The sequence below is a fragment of the Chiloscyllium plagiosum genome, chromosome 19 (genome assembly GCF_004010195.1).
Source record: "Chiloscyllium plagiosum isolate BGI_BamShark_2017 chromosome 19, ASM401019v2, whole genome shotgun sequence".
NCBI classification, from domain to species: Eukaryota; Metazoa; Chordata; class Chondrichthyes; order Orectolobiformes; family Hemiscylliidae; genus Chiloscyllium; species Chiloscyllium plagiosum.
In genome coordinates, this window is record NC_057728.1 from 4,269,296 (window position 1) to 4,289,151 (window position 19,856).

Here is a 19,856-nt window from a genome sequence, read left to right on the forward strand (position 1 = left end):
TGTGCCATTTAACCTCAGCTCTATCACCTTTGTCATATTTTGTTGACAGGCTGGGAAAGTGAAATAGTAATGATTCACAACTGAGCAGCTAGACAGACAAATCAAAGTGAGGGAAGTTGCAAGAAACTGATCACTGGAACCATTCAAATGGAACAAGGGTAGCTTAGAAAAATATTTAACCCGTCATCCTTACTTGCGAACTGAAATTTCTTGTATACAGTAGCATGACAAAAGGACAAGAGCTGAAAATGTGTTGCTGGAAAAGCGCAGCAGGTCAGGCAGCATCCAAGGAACAGGAGAATCGACGTTTTGGGGCATAAGCCCTTCTTCAGGTTTATGCCCGAAACGTCGATTCTCCTTCTCCTTGGATGCTGCCTGACCTGCTGCGCTTTTCCAGCAACACATTTTCAACTCTGATCTCCAGCATCTGCAGCCCTCACTTTCTGCTGACAAAAGGACAAGTATGCCAACTGTTCCTATCAACCTTCTCAAATTGTAGAACAACAAGACTTATTGACTCCAATTATCATTGTCGAGAGATTAAACAATGTGAAAGGTACCTGGAAAATTCTTCTCTGGATTCATCAAAAACAAATGATTAAATTTATGTTGAGGTTGTCCAGGACGTCGGTGAGATATTCTGGAGTACTGTGTCCAGTCCTGGTCTCCCTAGGAAGGATATTATAGCTGGAGAGAGTTCAAAAGAGATTTACCGAGACATTGCTGGGAGTGGAGGGTTTGTGTTATGAGGAGAGGCTGTACAGGCTGGGACTTTTTTATTACTGGAGCGTAGGAGGTCGAGAGGTGACCTTATAGAGGTTTATGAAATCATCAGGGATACACTATGAGGTGAATGGCAGGTGTCTTTTCCCTAGGGTGAGGGATTTCAAGTCTAGGGGGCATATGTTTAGGGAAAGAGGTCAAAGATTTAAGTAAGGTATGAGGGGAATTTTTTTTACGCAGTGAGTGGTTGGTGCGTGGAGTGAACTTCCACAGGGAGTAGTAGATGTGGCTGTAGTTACAGCATTTAAAAGACATTAATAAGAAATGTTGGGAGGGTTTTGGGCCAAGGGCTGGCAGGTGGGGCTAGTTTAGCATGGGATTCGGCATGGACTGGTTGGATCAAAGGCTCTGTTTCCATTCTGTATGACTCTAAATTGCAAGACGTTGCAGTGAGGTATAAACCCAAGCCACATTGACTTTAGGCACTATGGTAATATACAAAATTACATGCACTTCAAGAATATGATCAAACATTACCATAATGCTTTGAGTATTTTTGATTTTCATTAAAAATCACACAACACCAGGTTATAATCCAAAAGGTTTATTTGGAAGCACTAGCTTTCGGAGCACTGCTCCTTCATCAGGTGGTTGTGGAGGTTTAGATCATGCTCACAGAATCTATAGCCAAAGGAGTCCAGTGTCATGGAGATGTGATACAGTAAACAATATTAGATTAAAATTTTCATCTTTTATAATGGGATATGCTGGTTTCTGTTTTTTGATATGTAAATCCCAGAACGACATTTAAATTACATTCTCAAGGTAGCTCAGCTTTTTAAGCAACAGGTGTGAAGTCTGTCTGTGCCCTAGTGCTATGTCAGACTGACAACCCCTCTGTATAGTTTTACAGAGTTTTACATGAATTCATGTAGTTTCAAAATACATAAAATGTAATTCTGCAAAAAAAAATTCACCCCATAAGCTTATATATGGGTGCATGTAGGAGTGACAGATTGTGTGCGTGTGTGTATTTATATGTGTGTGCAAACTTGGTTAAGTGCATGTGGGAGTTGATGGGGTATGTATGAGAGGGTGAGTGCGAGGGGAGTGTATGTGTCTGCATATGAGAGAGAGCTTGTGTATGAGGGAGGGTGTGCGTGGGTGTGTGACTGTAGGAGTCTGTGTGTGTGTTTGCAAGAGAGAGAGAGAGACTGTGTATCATGCAGTGGGGCCACCTGTAGTGTGACATGAACCCAGGGTCCTGGTTGAGGCCATCCCCATGGTTACCGAACTTTGCTATCAGCTTCTGCTCAGCCACTCTGCATCGTTGCTTATCCCAAAGTCCACTTTAGAGGATGGCCACCCAAAGGTCTGATGCCGAAGTGTTCCCCAACTGGGAGAGAACACCCCTGTCTGGCGATTGTTGCGCGGTGTCCATTCATCCATTGCCATAGCATCTGCTTGGTCTCACCAATGTACCATGCCTCAGTACCTTTCGCATGCACTTTTGATTTTCTTAACTGTACAATCTGTCGGAAGGCCTAACCCTGAACTGAAAGCTTGCTTTTGAAGTTAAAAGGAAGAAAAACTTCCACTTATACAATGTCTTTCACACCTCAACTATGCCCAGGAACATGTCAAAAAGGCTTTATGAGTGAGTGAGGTGGAGAGTTAGTGTAATGATACGGTGGACGAAAGCCTTTGGTTGCAAAGGAAGTCTGTTCCCAGTTGAGCAAAGGAGGTCAAGGAAAGATTTAACAAAGATGTTTCACATCGAACATTCTGGTGGATGTTACGGATAAGGAGAGATGGTTGGAATAACCTTTCCCCTCGATCCACATATCTCAGTTGTCCATAACTTTAGATTAAATGTTCAAAACATGCTTTTTGTATTTTGCCTCTTAAATAATAGACAAGGCAGGGCTTCCTGAGAAGTTTAAATCAGAAGAAAAGTAATCATATATTGACACACCTCGAAATGAAAGAAACAACACGATTACTCACTCTCTCAAACACAAACCCACTCTCTCATTCTCTCACTCTCTGTCTCCTTCTCTCTCTTCCCTTCTGTCTCTCTCCACTCTCCTTCTCAAGCTCACTCTCCTGTCTCTCTCTCAACCTATCTCTCTCTTCCCTCTCATGCTCATTCTCTTTCCCCTTGTCTCTCTCTCTCTGTCTCTCTCACACACACTGTCTCTCTCACACACGCGCACAGACTGTCTCTCACGTGCTCACACACACTCTCTCTCTCTCACATACACATACTTACACACACACTCTTTCTCACACATACTCTGTCACACACAATCTCTCTCACACACACATAAAAACACACACTCTCTCTCTCTTTCTCCCTCTCACACACACATACTCACTCTCTCGCGTGCATATACATTCTCTTTCACACTCTGTCTCTCACACGCATCCTCTCTCTTACACTCACTCTTTCGCATGCAAACTCTCACAGTCTCCCGCGCACACACTCTCACCCGCTCACACTCTCACTTACATACAGATGTATGTCTTGCTGGGCCACCCTCTTAGCCACTGTCCCTGCAGGAAATAAAAGGGAGAGGTTTGTCACCAAGGTTAGCTGTTCTGGCATTTTAGTAATAACTCACAGTGGGATAATGGAAGAGTAGCACAGCAATGAACAATGCTTCTTACTTGGTTACCAGGACATGGATGTTTCTCTGTTTCCACAGACCAGTCCTGGTCCTCCCTAACATTGGCCAAGACCCCCTTCATCATAGTGTGTGAGGAGCCGAACATCAGGGACTCCACCAGCTGTGCTGGCTCTGCCAGGATTACAGTGGGGCTACATTTTCCTGGAATGAGGCAGGGAAAGGGATTGAGTGCTGCGAAAGTAGGTGGCTCAGCTCCTGGTGCTGCAGCAGATGTGGCAAAAGTGGTGGGGGTAACCTTAGTATGTGAATAAGTCACACAGAGATTCTGCAGGATTAACGGTGTGGTGTTTGGGGTGTGTAAGAGCGAGTGAGGGAAGTTGCTGCCTAGAATAGTGAGAGTAGGGTGGGAGACAGCTACAGTCAAAGTGAGAGGGAGAATGTGAGGTGGCAGGAAGAAAATGGTGAAACACCCTCATAAAGGTAATTAAACTTCCTGTTTAACTTCAACTTCAGTTATAGACCATGACAAGAGGTGGAAAAATGTCCTGTTTCTGAATCCATTCCATTTAAGATATGGTGTTGCAGACCTGAGTGGCCTCTCTCTGAGGATGGAAAATTAAACTGCTCTGGGTTTTAAGGCGCAATTGTAACTGAGTTTCTCTTGGGAAGTAAAGGCAAATGAGGCTCCCTCTGTCTGGCTGGACAGGTTGTATAAAGCAGGGTCCCTTCCTTATTGTTCGATCATGGCTCATATTGGTGCCCAAACTGGTTTGTCTCTCCCTGATTCTTAGACTGACGAGATCTGTCGTGTGAAACGCATTTTCATTTTGTGGCCAACGCATCGATACTCCTATTATCCAGAGACAAACAATTTGACCATTATCACACAAAGTGGGGTGGGGGTGAATAGTGGCAGGTCACCTCTTGAGAAGTTTTTTATCTTTTGCTCTTTTTGATAAAGTTTTGAGCTCATGGATGCTGAGTCTGGGGTACGGGCAGCGGGGGAACAATTGATTTTCAGGAAGTGAGTTTTGAGAAGATTTGTAGCTCAGGTTGAGGTTCTGGATGTAGGTTTGCTCGCTGAGCTGGAAGGTTTGTTTAACCATGAATGTCTTTTCAATGGAGTTGTTTATCTGCGGACATGTTAATGATTTCCAAGAAGCATGTTCAGACATGAGTTAATCCTTGTCGAACAGTGTGGAGCTCGAAAAACACAGCCGGTCAGGCAGCATCCGAGGAGCAGGACGTTTTGAGCATAAGCTCTTCATTATTCTTGACCTTTGCTCAAAAGGTCGAGTCTCCTGCTCCTCAGATGCTGCCTGACCGGCTATGCTTTTCCAGCACCACACTTTTTGACGCTGATCTCCAGCATCTGCGTTCCTCACTTTCTCCTCCATGAGTTAATCCTTGTCTGGTTAGCAATCACAAGAGGTCATCTGACATTCAGTGGCCATCTTTACAGCACATTGTCCACTTTTTAAAGAAGTCCATTTCAGAGGGTGTGCATTTCATAATTCCAAATCTTGAAACTCCGTGGAGTAATTACTGAGAATTACGTGGAGTAAGTAAAGACGTACTCTTCCCCGTAGATGTGGGATTCAGTAACCGGAGGAAAAGGATTTAAGACAATTGGTTAAATATTGAAGAGTTATTCAGAACAAGAGGCGGACAGTTATGATCTGAAATGTATGTTAAAAACTGGTGCCTCTTTCCCTTTCCCTCCAATGCTCATGAACTGGGAGAGTTGGTGAGGAAGGAGAGAGTTGGCCTGAAAGAGAAGAGGCATTATATGTGGTGAGAGAAAAAACAAAACAAGAAAGGATTTTTGGGTCAAAGGGTATGAGAAATAAAAGAAATAATTTTCCCAAAGGTCAGAGGTTGACTGCTACCCAGGATCATCTATAACTCTCTCTATGGTTGAAGATACAAAATGATTTTCAACATTTTAATGTAGTTTGTTTATAGAAGCTGTGTGTTGACTTGACAAAGAAATAAAGTCAAGCCAAGTAGATTAGCATTTCCAAAGGAACTAATTCTAGACTTGTGACTGATTTTGCTTATATTTAAATTGAAATTAGTTAAGTATTCTCTTAGTGGGAAATCCCCTTGTGGCCTTGTGTATAATATTGCTTCAGATGTGTATTTTTGACTAAAATTTTATTACAAATGGATTATGAATTTTCAAAATTCTAAGTGACTAAATGACTTTGTTGTGTGTTGGGGCATTCTGCAGCTGTGAAAGGTGCTATGTAAATGCAAGCCTTTCCAATCATTTCATTTCTTCAAGCGAGCATGCTACAAAGTCGTGACGATGTAACAATTATATTTATAATCAGACCTTTCGAGGCTCAGTGGTTAGCACTGCTGCCTCACAGCGCTGGGGACCCGGGTTTGATTCCACCCTCAGGTATGTCTGTGTGGCACGTGTGCATTCTCCCCGTTTGAACGTGGTTCCGTCTGGGTGCTCTGATTTCCTCCCACAGTCCAAACATATGCAGGTTAAGTGGATTGGCCATGCTAAGTTGCCCAGGGATGTGTAGGCTAGGTGGGTTAGCCATGGAAAATACAGGGTTATGGGGATAGGGGTTGGTCTGATTTTTAAGTGTATCAATTAGATCACCACTCAATCTTACAGGCTCAAGAAAATACAAGTCTCTAGAACCACAGTCCAAAGATGTGTATGTCAGGTGAATTGGCCATGCTAAATTGCTGATAGTGTTAGGTGCATTAGTTGAGGGTAATTATAGGGTAGGGGATTGGGTTTGGGTGGGCTACTCTTCGGAGGGTCAGTGTGGACTTGTTGGGCTGAAGGGCCTGTTTCCATACTGTAGAGGATCTAATTTAAAACCAGTCATAGAGTACTACAGCACAGAGACAGACCCTTTGGCCCACCCCACACTGACCAAAATGTCCCAACGCTATCCCCCCATTTCCCTGCACTTGGTCCATATCCTTATAATCCTTTCCTATCCATGTATTTGTCATTTAAATGTTGTTAATGTACCCACCTCAACCACTTCCGCTGGCAGCTCATTCCATATGCAAACCACTCTTTGTGTGTAAAGAAGTTGCCCTCAGATTCCCTTTTTTCCTCCCTTTTAACCTTAAACTGATGCTTCTAGTTCTTGTAATAAAACATTTCTAATCCTAAAATCCTTCTGGTGAATGTGGACTGCAAGGCCATCAAATCCTTTCTGACGAGCAGATTTTAGAATTAAATACCAGGGTGCAAGTGGAGTTTAACTATGACTTGAACTGATCATCTCTACATTGTACTGCAGCCCCTTCTTACTGTTTACCTTTAGCTATTTCTGTGTCTGAACACTCAAATCCCTGTGCTCCACCACAGCTCCCTATTTTTGCCCTGTTTTCCCCCTATTTATTCCATCCTCCTTGATAAGTAAATATTCCAATTTGTTGGATCCAAAGATTCTTATGCTCCCCATACTGAGCTCCATTTGTCACACTTTGGTCCCACTCTCAATTAATTAATCGCTCGGTTAAACGTCTCTTTGTAACTTGCTGTACTCAACTGCATTACTTGCTGCATTTTTGGGCAATTTAGTTTGGTAGAGGCAATAGATGCTCCTGGTGTCCAACTGTGGAAGTAATACGGAAGGATTAATTCTAGCCGTTGTGTCATTTGATGAGCATTGATCCAATAGTTGTGGATCCAAGTAAGTGAACACAGGGTGTGATGGGATTTGGTGCCTTTTTCCACCAGTTTAGACATCACTCCCTCCTCCATCAGTGCACTGTGGTTAAAGTGAGTACCAACCCACAGGGCAGTCTGTGACAACATCATAGTGTCTTACAAATCTCTCACCTGCTCCAAACTCCCCTCCGAGTCGCCCACATTCCCGAAATGGAAAAGTCCCTTCCGAACCATGTCGGGGATGGCCCTACACCACTGGGGTGCAGTGATTGGAGACAGTACCACACTGCCACCTACTTGAGGGCAGTTACACATGGACAACAGATACCAACCGATATCTCTGCTGATGCCTGTTTCTCAGGAATGGAGTAAAAAGAAGACTGAGCACCCGATGAGACAGATTAAATCTATTATATTTAGACTGGGAAGGTCGAAGCATCTCACAACCTCCCATGATTCAAATCCTCGCATGTTCTCATGCGCAACAATTTAATTTACTCTGATTAATAGAAGCTGACCCATCCTGAGTGGGATGAATATTATGTTTCTAATGGTACATTACTCTTTCGTATACATTATTATTTGGCTAACCAGTTGTTGTAATGAGCCGTGGGATGATTCTTGGCGTTTGGAAGTCCAAATGCTCTGTTTATCTTTGCAACATCCTTTCAATCCTTCCAGACTACATACCTTGCAAGAATAAATCACTCATGATTGACAGTGCAGTAGGAAGCAGTTTAGCCCATCTTACTCATCACAGTGCCCACTCCTCACCTCGAGCTTTTACTCGAATCCTATTTCCCTGCCTTACTCTTTGATCCTCATATTTTAATTTAACAATCTTCTGAAGTTTGCTGTCTTTCTTTCCCTTTCTCCCTGCATTATTTTTGTCTGCAAAATCCTGACCAAATTCCTTTTCTTTTTGACAGCTGTTATTGAATTTGTCCCCATCACCTGCTCAGGCAGTACATTCTAACGCTAACTACTCGCTGTGTAAAAAAAAGCTTTTTCCATATGTCACTTTTGACACTTTTCACATTTGTCTTAAATTAATGCTTTCTGGTTCTCTTCTGCCAAGGGAAACTGTTTGTCTTAACCTGACTGCTCATGATGTAGAACGCTCCTATCAAATCTTATCTCCACCTCCAAATCTCAAAGGTGAACAGTCCTGCAATCTGTCCATGCAGCTGAAGTCCCTCATCCCTGGAATCATTCTTGTAAATGATTGGGCGGCACAGTGACTCAGTGGTTAGCACCGCTGCCTCACAGCGCCAGTGACCCGGGGTCGATTCCGCCCTCGGGTGACTGTCTATGTAGAGTTTGCACATTCTCCCCGTGTCTGCATGGGTTTCCTCCAGGTGCTCCATTTCCTCCCACAATCTAATGATGTGCAGGTTAGGGTGAATTGGCCATGCTAAATTGCCCATAGCATTAGGTGCATTAATCAGGAATAAATATAGGGTCAGGGAATGGGTCTAGGTGGATTTCTGTTTAGAGGGCCTTGGACTTGTTGGGCCAAAGGGCCAGTTTCCATACTGTAGGTAATCTAACCTAATCTAAATCTCTTATAGATCCTTTCCAAATCCTCCTCTGATGCTGTTGTTTCTCAATTTGGGGATGACATGTATATTTGGACTCCCTCCATAGGTTTTCAAAGGGCTAACAGGCTGGTTCTCAAACCACAAATCTTTGGACACAAGTAGGCAAGATGGCCCCATAGGGTAGTGAGATGCAGATGGGAATCTACCACCACTAAGCCTCCTGGTTACAGTTCAAAGTGTGATACCTCTTGATGGCTGGGTTGGTGCAGCTCTGAACAATGGCAAAGCAAGTCCTTCCAATCATTAGAGTCAACTCTTCAAGACGAGCCTAGGAGTATCTCTGAAACACTTTCTTTATCTTCTCCCTGGCTGTTTGAGAATTGAGAGAACAGCACCTCATGGGGAGATTCAGCCATAATCCTCTTCCAAAATCCTTACACCCTTCCTAGGGTGAGACGAGGCAGAAACCAGTTTTTAACAAAGATTCGTTATAAGCTCTTAGCATTTGTACTCTCTGCCTCTGTCTAGAATGTCTAAAATCCTGTGCGCTATCAAACACTTTTGGGCAGCTGATGTGGTATTATTGCTGGACTGTTAATCTAGAGACAAAACCATAAATTTCTGGAAAAGTTCAGCAGGTCTGGCAGCATCTGTTCAATTCTGAAGGAGTATCACTCAACCCCCGAAATGTTAACTCTGATTTCTCTCCACAGATCCAGATCTGCTGAGCTTTTCCAGCAATTTCTGATTGTCAGCACCCACAGAGCTTTCAATTGTTAATTCAGAGACCCATGTAATGTTCTGGGGACTCAAGTTTGAATCCTGCCAAGGAAGATGGTGGAATTTGAATTTAATTAAAATGTCTGGAGTTAAATCCGTGAATCCAATGTTGATTATCAGAAAAACCTCATCTGCGTCGCAAATGTCCTTCAGGAAGGGTAACTGCCATCCTCACATAATCTGGTCTACATGTGTCTCCAGACCAACAGCAAGATGGTTGACTCTTAACTGCTCTCTCAGCAATTAGAGATGGGCAATAATTGTTAGCCTAGCTCGTGACACCATCATTCCATGAGTGAATTAAAAAAAGACCTTCCCTTCCCTCATCAACAATTTGTGCACATATATCCTCACCTTCCCTGTCACTCTTTTAGCATCGTATCCTTTATATCACCTCTCCTGGTTTTGCATACAAAATATTAGCAGCTCGCACTTCTCTACCTTAAGTTTCATCTGCCGCATTTCAGCACATTTCTTGCTATCCTTTTGAAATCTATCACTATCTCCTCACAGTTCACAGTTCCAGTTTTGAACGTCTTCCCTGCTTGTCGATCATTAATATAGATAAGAAAAGTAATAGTTTGAGTAATCCTTGGGGAATCCCACTCTCTATTCTAAAATTGCTGTTTCCTAAATGTTTCTATAACTGAAACCTGATCCACTCGTCCCACCTAATTCCCCAGAACCAGATCCAGAAATGCCTCTTCTTTCCATTGAGCTAGAAGCATACCAATCGAGAACTCCCTCATCAAGGGTGTCAAAATCTGTCCCAGTCACTGCCTTGGGTGAAGCGTTCCAAGTTTGAATAACCCTTCGTGTTTCGAGGCTGGGAGGTAGGGGGGGTGGTGGGAGGAAAAAAGTCTTCTGATTTCTTTCTTTGTTTCAGTGTTAGCCCTGATTCAGTGGTAGCACTTTCACTTCTTAGTCAGTTTCTGTCTCCCATTCCAAAAATAGGAGTACAAAATCTGTGCTAAAAACGAAACTTATATGTGTCCCTGCTCATGTAACTTATGCCTGAGCCAATAAAGGTAAGTATCATATTTCCATACCTCCGTACATTCCTGTGGTCCTCAGTGATCTGTGGACTTGCACTCTAAGGTTTTATGAAGCTTGATGTATCTCAATATCCCAGCAGTTATTATGCATTCTCTTGTCTTGTTTCTCTTCCATTAAAGTATTTCTTCAACTTGTCTAGCTTGATTTGCATTTATCAATTTTCCATCGAGCTAACCAGTCAGTAGATATGATTAGATTAGATTAGATTAGATTAGATTAGATTACTTACAGTGTGGAAACAGGCCCTTCGGCCCAACAAGTCCACACCGACCCACCCATACCCCTACATTTACCCCTTACCTAACACTATGGGCAATTTAGCATGGCCAATTCACCTGACCCTGCACATCTTTGGACTGAGGGAGGAAACTGGAGCACCGGGAGGAAACCCACGCAGACACGGGGAGAACGTGCAAACTCAACACAGTCAGTCGCCTGAGGCGGGAATTGAACCCGGGTCTCTGGCGCTGTGAGGCAGCAGTGCTAACCACTGTGCCACTGTGCCGCCCACAGGTTTGTTCCTCATGACCAAGTGCACCCCATAATCCATAAACTCATGCTTATGATGCCCCTTGTATTTAAATCAGAATCATTAATACACATTTATTTCATAAAGCTATAACCGGCAAAAGATCTAGTACTGGAACCTGCAGAACACTAGTCACAGAACCTCAGGTCAATTGTAATGCTTTGTTTTCTGCCTCTGATTTGATCTACATTTTCAAACCAATGTGCCAGAAAGATTGTAGAAAGATTTGCTGAAATTTATGTACTACATCAGTGAGCTTCCTCCCTCAACTCTTATCACCATTACAAAATCATTTTCTCATGTTAGCCAGACAAAAATCGCTCTTAACAAATCCATTCAGGAAGTCCTTGACTAACCCTGCCTTCAGTACAGTACTGAGACTGTGCTTCGCTTTGCTTTTTGGGGTGCTATCTTTTGGATGAGACATTAAGTCGAGACCAAATCTGTCCTTTCTTAGTCAGGAGATCCAGAAAATAAATAGAAGAAAATTAGTGGAGAGAAATCAAATTCAGATTGAGTGACCCTACCTTAGGACTGAGTGCTGAGTCACCCCACAACGTTAACTCTGATGTCTCTCCACAGTTGCTGCCAGACCTGCTGAGCCTTTCCTGCAATTTCTGTTTTTGACTCTGATTTACAGCATCCGCAGTTCTTTCGGTTTTTTTATTAGAAGAAGATTTGGGAAGATCTCCCCATAACCCTAAACAGGATCACTAAAGAAGGTTTATGTGGTGTTTTGGGGATCATTTCTTTGTGTGAAAATTAGCTGTAAAGCATGTCTGAGCTCATGAATGGTGTTTTGGAAATTATTAATTTTCTTTGCAGCTTTTTCTGGAGTCAGTCTTGAATCTTTGGCTTTTGTTAAAAGCTTCAGCTATTTCATAACCTTGTCAATTCGATTTCACCGTGTGAAAAGCTCAATTATTTCAAATAATTATAAGAAATCTACGTCAAACCATATTTGATCTACTCCTCCTCATCATGCATTTCCTTTCAGCTTTGTATATTTTTGTTACCTCGTCCCCACTGCTTGTATTCTTTTCCGAAAAGCCAGTTGCTGAAGGATAGAACTGGAAACAATCATTGCACACTTGTATATTTATTTACAAGCATTCACCTCCTAACCAGGAGAAAGTGAAGGCTACAGATGTTGGAAAATCAGAGACAAAAAAGTGTGGTGCTGATCAGGCAGCATCTGAGGAGCAGGGGAGCCCAGGTTTCAGGCTTAAGCCTTCCATCAGGAATGTGGAGGGGGAAGGGGGATGAGGTGTAAGTAGGAGGGGGTGGGGCTGGGGGGTGGGGCTGGGGGGGGGAGGGGAAGATCGCTGAGATGGCTGATTCAGGATGTGGTTGAAGAGCTTCAGGGCAAAGGAGATCTCCTGGGGATGTGCAGTGGGAGAGATACTCTCTGAAATCTTTGTGGAGGGAGGAGGAGAACTTCTTCAAGGTGAGCACCCTCGATAGTGGCCTCGCAGTATCATTTGTAGCAACTAGGAGAAGGTGAGGACTGCAGATGCTGGAGAATCAGTTTTAATCTGCGTTTGCTGGAAATTCAAATGAATCCCCTGCTGACAGCCACCGCCTGCACACATTTAATATACAATTAACCCCATGTCAATATTAACAACACAGTTACTGCAAATGTAGGGAACTATAACGGTGAGGATTCCACAACAACTGTTAAAGTCTGAATGTTGACCTATGCAGGAGAGTGCAGTGGTTTAGTGATAATATCACTAGACCAGTTATATAGAGGTCCAGGCTGATGTTCTGGGTCATGGACTCAAACCTCATGTTGGCAAGCAGTAGGATTTTAAATTCAATTAATAATTAATTACTCTGAAATCTAAAACATGCCTCAGTAAAAACTCACCCAATTCACTCTTCCACGTTAGGACATGTAGGTCTGGCCTAAGTGTGGCTGCAGACCCACAGAAATGTGATTGACTGTCAAATATCATCTGAAATTAGAGTGGCATGGTGGCTGAGTGGTTAGCACTGCTGCTTCACAGTGCCAGGGACCTAGGTTCGATTCCAGCCTCTGGCAACTGTCTAAATAGAATTTGGACGATCCTCCCCCTTCCCCCAACAGCCCAAAAATATGCACGTTAGGTGGACTGGCCATGGGTAAATTGCCCGTAGTGTCCAGGGCTATGTAAGTTAGGTGGATTGGCCGTGGGAAATGCAGAATTATCAGGTAGGATGCACTTTGGCGTGTTGGAATGGGCCGAATGGCCTCCTTCCACACTATTCAATGAATGGCCTGGCAAGCTGTTCAGTTCAAAGGCAGTTAGAGTTGGGCAGCAAATGCAGGGCTGGCTTGCAATGCCCATATCTCATAATAGGCTGACAATAAAAGTAAGGTGTCCGATGTCCCATGACTAACTTATCTGCGTTTATACTCAATTGACTTTGGTGGAGCATTTAGTCGGACGTCTGACTGGAACTGACCTTAACTCAGCTGGGCTCAGGAGACTGAAATAAACTGGACCTAATCTCTGATTGGGTGGGGAACTGCAGTCAACTGCCAGTAGCTTCCAATCAGAAAGCGTGAAAAATTTCCATGTCAAAGGGAGTTTAAGCTGGGCGCCAGGTAGGAGACAAGGGAGGGAGTTGGACATAGTTAAGATTCCATTGCACCAAACCCATCTTTGCTGGAGTCAGGAAACAAAGAGGTTAGAAGACCACAAGTACTTGCCAACCGTCTACCTTACCTGGGTTTGGGATCAGATGGACCCCATTAGGACCCACAGGCTTATGATTTTGTTCACAGCTCACCAATTAATGAATCCCTTTCCATTATGGCCTGGCAAAACCAAAAGGTCATTCTTAGTTTCAAAATTTTCATTTGAGATTTTGGAGTAGGGAGGAGAGGTGGGGAGAGAGGGAGAGAGAGGAAATGCTCCAAGTCTTCACGACCCTCTGCACCGCATTAGCCCACAGCGCCACCTCGAAACTGGCTGAATCTCAGTGTAATGTCACCGACAACTCTCCTTCCCAGTTGAGAACATCAGCTTTGGACATGAGCTGAGGTGCAAACCAAATAATTGACAGCTGACCTTTCCTTTCAAAGACAAGGTAACCTTCACAACAGGATGCTAGCATTAGTCCTGCCTCCCACATGATTGAACTTCCAATTCTGTGCAGTGCCAGGTCTGTGGGCCGTATGTGTTAATAAATGACTGATGAAATACAACACCATGTTCCTTCACTTATTCAGAATAGCAGAGAACAAATTGTCCTCCGGCAGCCCATGCTTGTAGATCGTAAACCAGAAGATCCACTCTTAAATGTAATTCACAATTGGCCAACACTTTGTGAAGAATCCTGAGTGCTCTAATAGCTATATTAAGAACTAATTTGCAATAATCAGACCTTGTCATAATGTGGCTCATTTACACTTGCCAGAAATTATATATATCTGTACACATAATCCATTCTCTGCAAGCGAAAGGAATATAAAATGATTGAGATGTACAGCATTGAAACAGACCCTTCAGTCCAACTCGTCTATGCCTAACAGATATCCTAATTTAGTCTAGTCCCATTTGCCAGCACTTGGCCCATATCCCTCTAAATCCTTCCTATTCATATACCCATCCAGTTGTCTTTTAGATGTTGTAATTGAGCCAGCTTCCATCACTTCCTCTGGCAGCTCATTCCATGCATGGACCACCCTTTGCATGAAGACGTTGCCCCTTAGCTCCCTTTTAAATTTATTCCCTCTCATCCTAAATTTATGCCCTCAAGTTCTGAACTTTCCCATCTCAGGGAAAAGACCTTGGGGTCGGGAGTGTAGTGCTGGAAAAGCCCAGCAGGTCAGACAGCATCCGAGAAGCAGGAAAATTGACATTTCAGCCATAAGCCCTTCAGGAATGAGGACTGATGTCTGAAACGTTGATTCTTCTGCTCCTTGGATGCTGCCTGACCTGCTGTGCTTTTCCTGCACCACACTCTCGACTCTGATCTCCAGCATCTGCAGTCCTCACTTTTTCCCAGGGAAAAGATCTTGTCTGTTTACCCTATCCATGCCCCTCATGATTTTATAAACCTCTACAAGGTCATCCCTCAGCCTCTGACACTCCAGGAAAACAGCCCCAGGCCAATTCAGCCTCTCCCTATAGCTCAAACTCTCCAACTTTGGCAACATCCTTGTAAATGTGTTCAAGCCTTGAGCCATTTTTTAAATATCAGGGAGTCTGAGGAGTCTATGGTTCCCTGTTCCTCTCCCCATGATAATGTCTTGACCAATCAGAATCAATTGCCAACCAATCAGTTGTAGATTGTGTATAAAGTGGTGTGATTATTCAAAATGTGGTATTCTTCCAGTTGGTCTGATGAGTGGAAGATGAAGAATTTCTGCCACGTGTCTCTCATTTCACAAAACATGCCAAGCAAATGTTTTGAAAAGCAATACTGACTGTCTGAGCAAGAGTGAATAATTCAGAATGGGTAGTGGAAAGTGAGTAGCAGTCAGTGCTTTGTAACGGTGATGAGCAGGCAGTGTCAGTGTGCTGGGTCTGTGGTTTTTGTACTGCCTCTTCCTGGGCTAACTCGTGAATGTGATGTTGATGGGGCTTTGTTGTCCTGCAGGTGATCCACTGGAATTCTCCCAAGAAGCTGCGAGTGAAGAACAAGCACGTGGAGTTTTTCCGGAACCTGTATCTGACGTTTCTGGAGTATGATGGGAATCTCCTGCGTCGGGAGCTGTTTGGCTGTCCCAGTGAGGTAGACAAGAACAGTCAAAATGTAAGTGCAGAGCATGACTGGAGGTTCCCAATGTCAGTGGAAATTGACTGGAAGTCTGTTAACTCGCTGGGAGTGACTTGTTCCAAAGTACCAGTGGGTAGCACTCTTGCCTCTGATTCCAGATCCAACAGGAAATCCAGAAACAGATAAAACAGCCATAGTCCTAGAGCTAACTTGTCATCAGAGAGAGATGACTGGTGGTGGTTTAACCTGAGGGTCACCACAACTCTGGCAAAGGGGAGAGGTTGAGAAGAAGAGTCCTTCGTGGTAAGTTAGCCAGTGTGGTAATTGAACCTACGCTGTTGACGGTATTCTGTGTCACAGGAATCTGAGCATTTAACTCAAGCAGAAGGAGTGCTACACCATCAGGGGTGCTGTCTTCCAGCTGAGGTTTTAATTCTAGATCTCCACAAGCCCTCTCAAGTGGAAATAAAAGATTCCATGGGACCATTTCAATAGGAATAGAACAATCTCCCTGGTGTATTTGTGAATACTCGCTCTGCTTAAAAAGAAATCATCTGATTATTTATCTCAGTCATTGCAGTGGGTTTTTGTTTTATGCAATTTAGCTGTTTCCCGCGATACAAAGTGACCATGTGTACTGGTTGACTGTGAAATACTTTGCGGTGCCTCACAGTTGTGAGAGCTGCTACATTAATGCAAGTCTTCCTTTTTCTGTGAGTTCTTGTCCATTAAAGCTTCCTCATGGCAAAGATAAAAAGCAAAAACTACCCACCCCACTGACAAAAAAATGTCTTGTCAAAGCCCACCCTCACCTTATGATTCTCCTTTTTGCATTCACTAGTTCCCACTGAGTTCGGTAGAACTGGAGTTTTACTCACAATTAGCGCCAAAAACAAAATCCAGTCAAGTTGGACCATGCCCCATGTGGATATAACACACCACTTGAGGATTTGTTGGTATAAGTATCCCAGATTTGAAAGCTGCCTTGTGGTAAGTGACCTGATCAGCAATCAGAATCTGACCGCACTCCTCGCTTGAAAGAGAAGTTCTCCTGCATTTTTAGTCTTGACAGTGGTCCCAATAATCGATGCTGAATATGTCCTGGTGGATCAAGGCTTAGTTCCTGGATTTTCGCCTAATTTCCTGGTGAATTGAACCTTGGATTCTGACTGTATTTTAGCCCGGATTTTTGAGTGGATTGCAACATCTGGTGGATTTGGGCCTGCAGTCTGTTTGGATTTGGGCTGGAGACTGGGTGGACTTAGGCCTAGATTCAGTTGAATTGGGAGCAGGTTCCTGGATAGATTTGTGACAGGAGACTCTATGAATCTGGGCCCAATCTCTGGATGGACTGGACCTGGAGTCTAGTGTATTGGAAGCTGGGATCTGGGTGGAATTAGGCCTAGATTTTGAATCTGGACTTTAAATGAACTTTCCAATGGATACGGACCTTGATTGCAGACTGTGTTCTGGTGAATTGGAAATTTTTACCAAACTTCAGAGTGGTTTTCAACTTAGCGTCTGGTTGGAACACAGTAGCTTTCTGATGTGCTATTACTATGATCACAAAGGTTTTTTTTAATTCTCTGAAGTTCAGTCCAGCTCTTGAACCCTGAGATTTTACTTCCTTGTGTGAATGAAATTTAAACGGACAGAAACTTCTTTGGTGGGATCGGGATTTGTAAATCAGACTTAGATAAGAGTCTGTTTGAATCAGATTTGCCTGTTCTGCTTGTGCATTCAGCAGGCAAGACTACAGTGTCAGTACAAACTGCTCTCTCGCCATCTAGTGACAGAAACCTGGAGCTTTCCCAACAGACACAAGACACAAGGCAGATGGTTATTCAGAGTGACGGAAGGCGGGAAGTGGTTTTCTCTAGGGTTCAGGTCTTTGGTTATCAATTAGGATTTTGGGATCAAAAACAGTTTCTGAATTTGTGGAATAAAGCAAATATGGGAGGGGAATGTCAGTACTGTGGATTATTATTATTAATTAATGAGCCAGCATTTACTGCCTGTCCCTAGTTTCCCTTGAGAAGGCGGTGGTGAGCTGCCTTCTTGAACCGCTGCAGTCCATTTGCAGTAAGCAGACCCATTACGCCCTTGGGGTAGGGCCTGCAGGATTTTGACCCAGTGACAATGAAGGAACAATGATACATTTCCAAGTCAGGAGGGTGAGTGGCTCAGAGGAGAACTTGCAGGTGGTGATGTTCCCATGGATCTGCTGTCCTTGGCCTTGGAAGGTGCTGTCTGAGGTTCTTTGATGAATTTCTTCAGATAATACACACTGTTGCTGTGTCAGTGTTGGAGAGAGTGAATGTTTCTGGATGCAGTGCCAATCAAGTGAGCTGCTTTTGTCCTGGATGGTATCAAGCTTCCTGAATGTTGCTGGGGAGTATTCCATCATACTCCTGACTTGTGCCTTGTAGATGGTGGACAGGCACTAGGACAGTCCGGAAGTGAATTACTTGCTGTAGAATTCCTGACCACTGATGTGCAATAAATTACAGGAGAGCATTCATAGATATTTTCTAATAAACTTGTTCAGCGATGTTATTAAACATCTCTAGAGCAATTTGGACTTGAACCCAAGCGTACTGCTTCAGAGGTAGTGACATTCTGGCACAAAATCCCTGAATGAGGGTGTTTATAAGTTTGAAGAACGGAAACTAATTTGCGTGTAGTTCAACTCTGTGAGGGGCAGCACATTTTTGGTAGAAAAAATACAGAGGTCCCTCTCCGTTTGGAAGATACACAGACTCTGGATTAGAGTGGTGCTGGAAGAACACAGCAGTTCAGGCAGCATCCGAGGAGCAGGGAAATCGACGTTTCGGGCAAAAGCCCTTCATCAGGAATACAGGCAGAGTGCCAGCACCACTCTAATCCAGAATCTGGTTTCCAGCATCTGCAGTCATTGTTTTTACCAAAATGCACAAAGTGGGTGGGTTAGCAGAATGACCTGGAGAGTACAAATGCATCAATTACTTAACGTTCTGACTGCAATTAGGAAGACTGCAAAAATACAGACCAAGTTTAGAGGGATACAGTTGAACAGTAATGAAATTAGACTGAACTTGCAATGAACCTTGGTTAGACCATCCTTGAAGTCAGTGAGCCATTCTGGTAATATTATAACATGTTTATGGAGCCACTGGAGAAGATTTGTAAAGATGACACCAGACAGACTGGCTGTCATTTCTTTTAATGAAAGAAGGCTGACCTCATAAAGTTTTATTAATGACTAGAAAAGGTCTTGACAGAGCAGGTACAGAAAACACGTTTACTCTTGCGAGGAAGATCATAACTAGAGCCCATCAAAGTAAGATGGTTCCCAAGAAAATAATTTTCTAGAGAGCAGTGAGAACATGTCACTCACTACTATGCGGAGTGGTTGAAGTGAATTTTGTAGATGTCGTTGAGGGGAAGTTGAACTAGCTTTTGAGGGAGAAGGATTGAAGGTGGTTACAAAGTTAGATTTAGATGTGCCAAGCATCCTATTTCAGTGCACGTATCGTATGTAATCCTGTGTTGTTTTAGAAGTTGGAGACTTCACATAGCCTGCCATTACACATTACCCATTGTTAGCCACTAACTGTCCCCCATGAATAGCTATTCACTCTCCTCGTCTGATCGTTACCCATCCCTTTGTCAGTCCAACTGTTCTTCTCTCTCTTTAGGCTCTATCTCTACCTATCATTTCCTCCTTATCCCCACCCCCCACCCTATCTTCTGCATGTAAATTGACATTTTCATAGTTACCATCAGTTCTGAAGAAGGGTCGCCGGACCCGAAACAGTGACTCTGATTTACCTTCACAGATATGTGCCAGACCTGCTGAGCTTTTCCAGCAGCTTATGTTTTTATGTTTCTGATTTACAGCATCCGCAGTTCTTTTGGGTTTTATCAGTTTTGTGATGCTGACTGAAAGCTAACTACAATGGTATGGTCACTGGAGTTAATCCATCGCCAATGATATGGCTGTTCTGCAAGTTCCAATCCTCTTTAGTATTGGCTACGGCCCCACCTTGCGCAAGTTGATGATGTCTACAAATTTATAATTCGTTTTATTTGCTACCAAAGTCTAACTTTGAACATAAGTTGTTGAAAACAATAGATCCCAACACTCAACCTTGTGGTGCCTTCCTCCACCTTTTGTCACTGTGAACAGTTGGCCTTTAGTCCGCTGTCTGCTGTCTGCCTTGTAGCCAGCTGGCAATCCATTCTCCTAA

At 43.5% G+C, this 19,856-nt stretch overlaps 1 protein-coding gene across 6 annotated transcripts in view; it reads left to right on the forward strand.

Annotated features, from left to right (window-relative positions):
* The window catches only part of large1 (LARGE xylosyl- and glucuronyltransferase 1), a 491,278-nt gene that overhangs the window by 439,401 nt on the left and 32,021 nt on the right, over nt 1-19,856 (forward strand). For all 6 annotated transcript variants that reach the window (XM_043708946.1, XM_043708952.1, XM_043708949.1 and 3 more), the window contains one exon: nt 15,508-15,663. In XM_043708946.1, the coding sequence (XP_043564881.1) occupies nt 15,508-15,663 (156 nt within the window). The remainder of the gene's footprint in view (nt 1-15,507; nt 15,664-19,856) is intronic.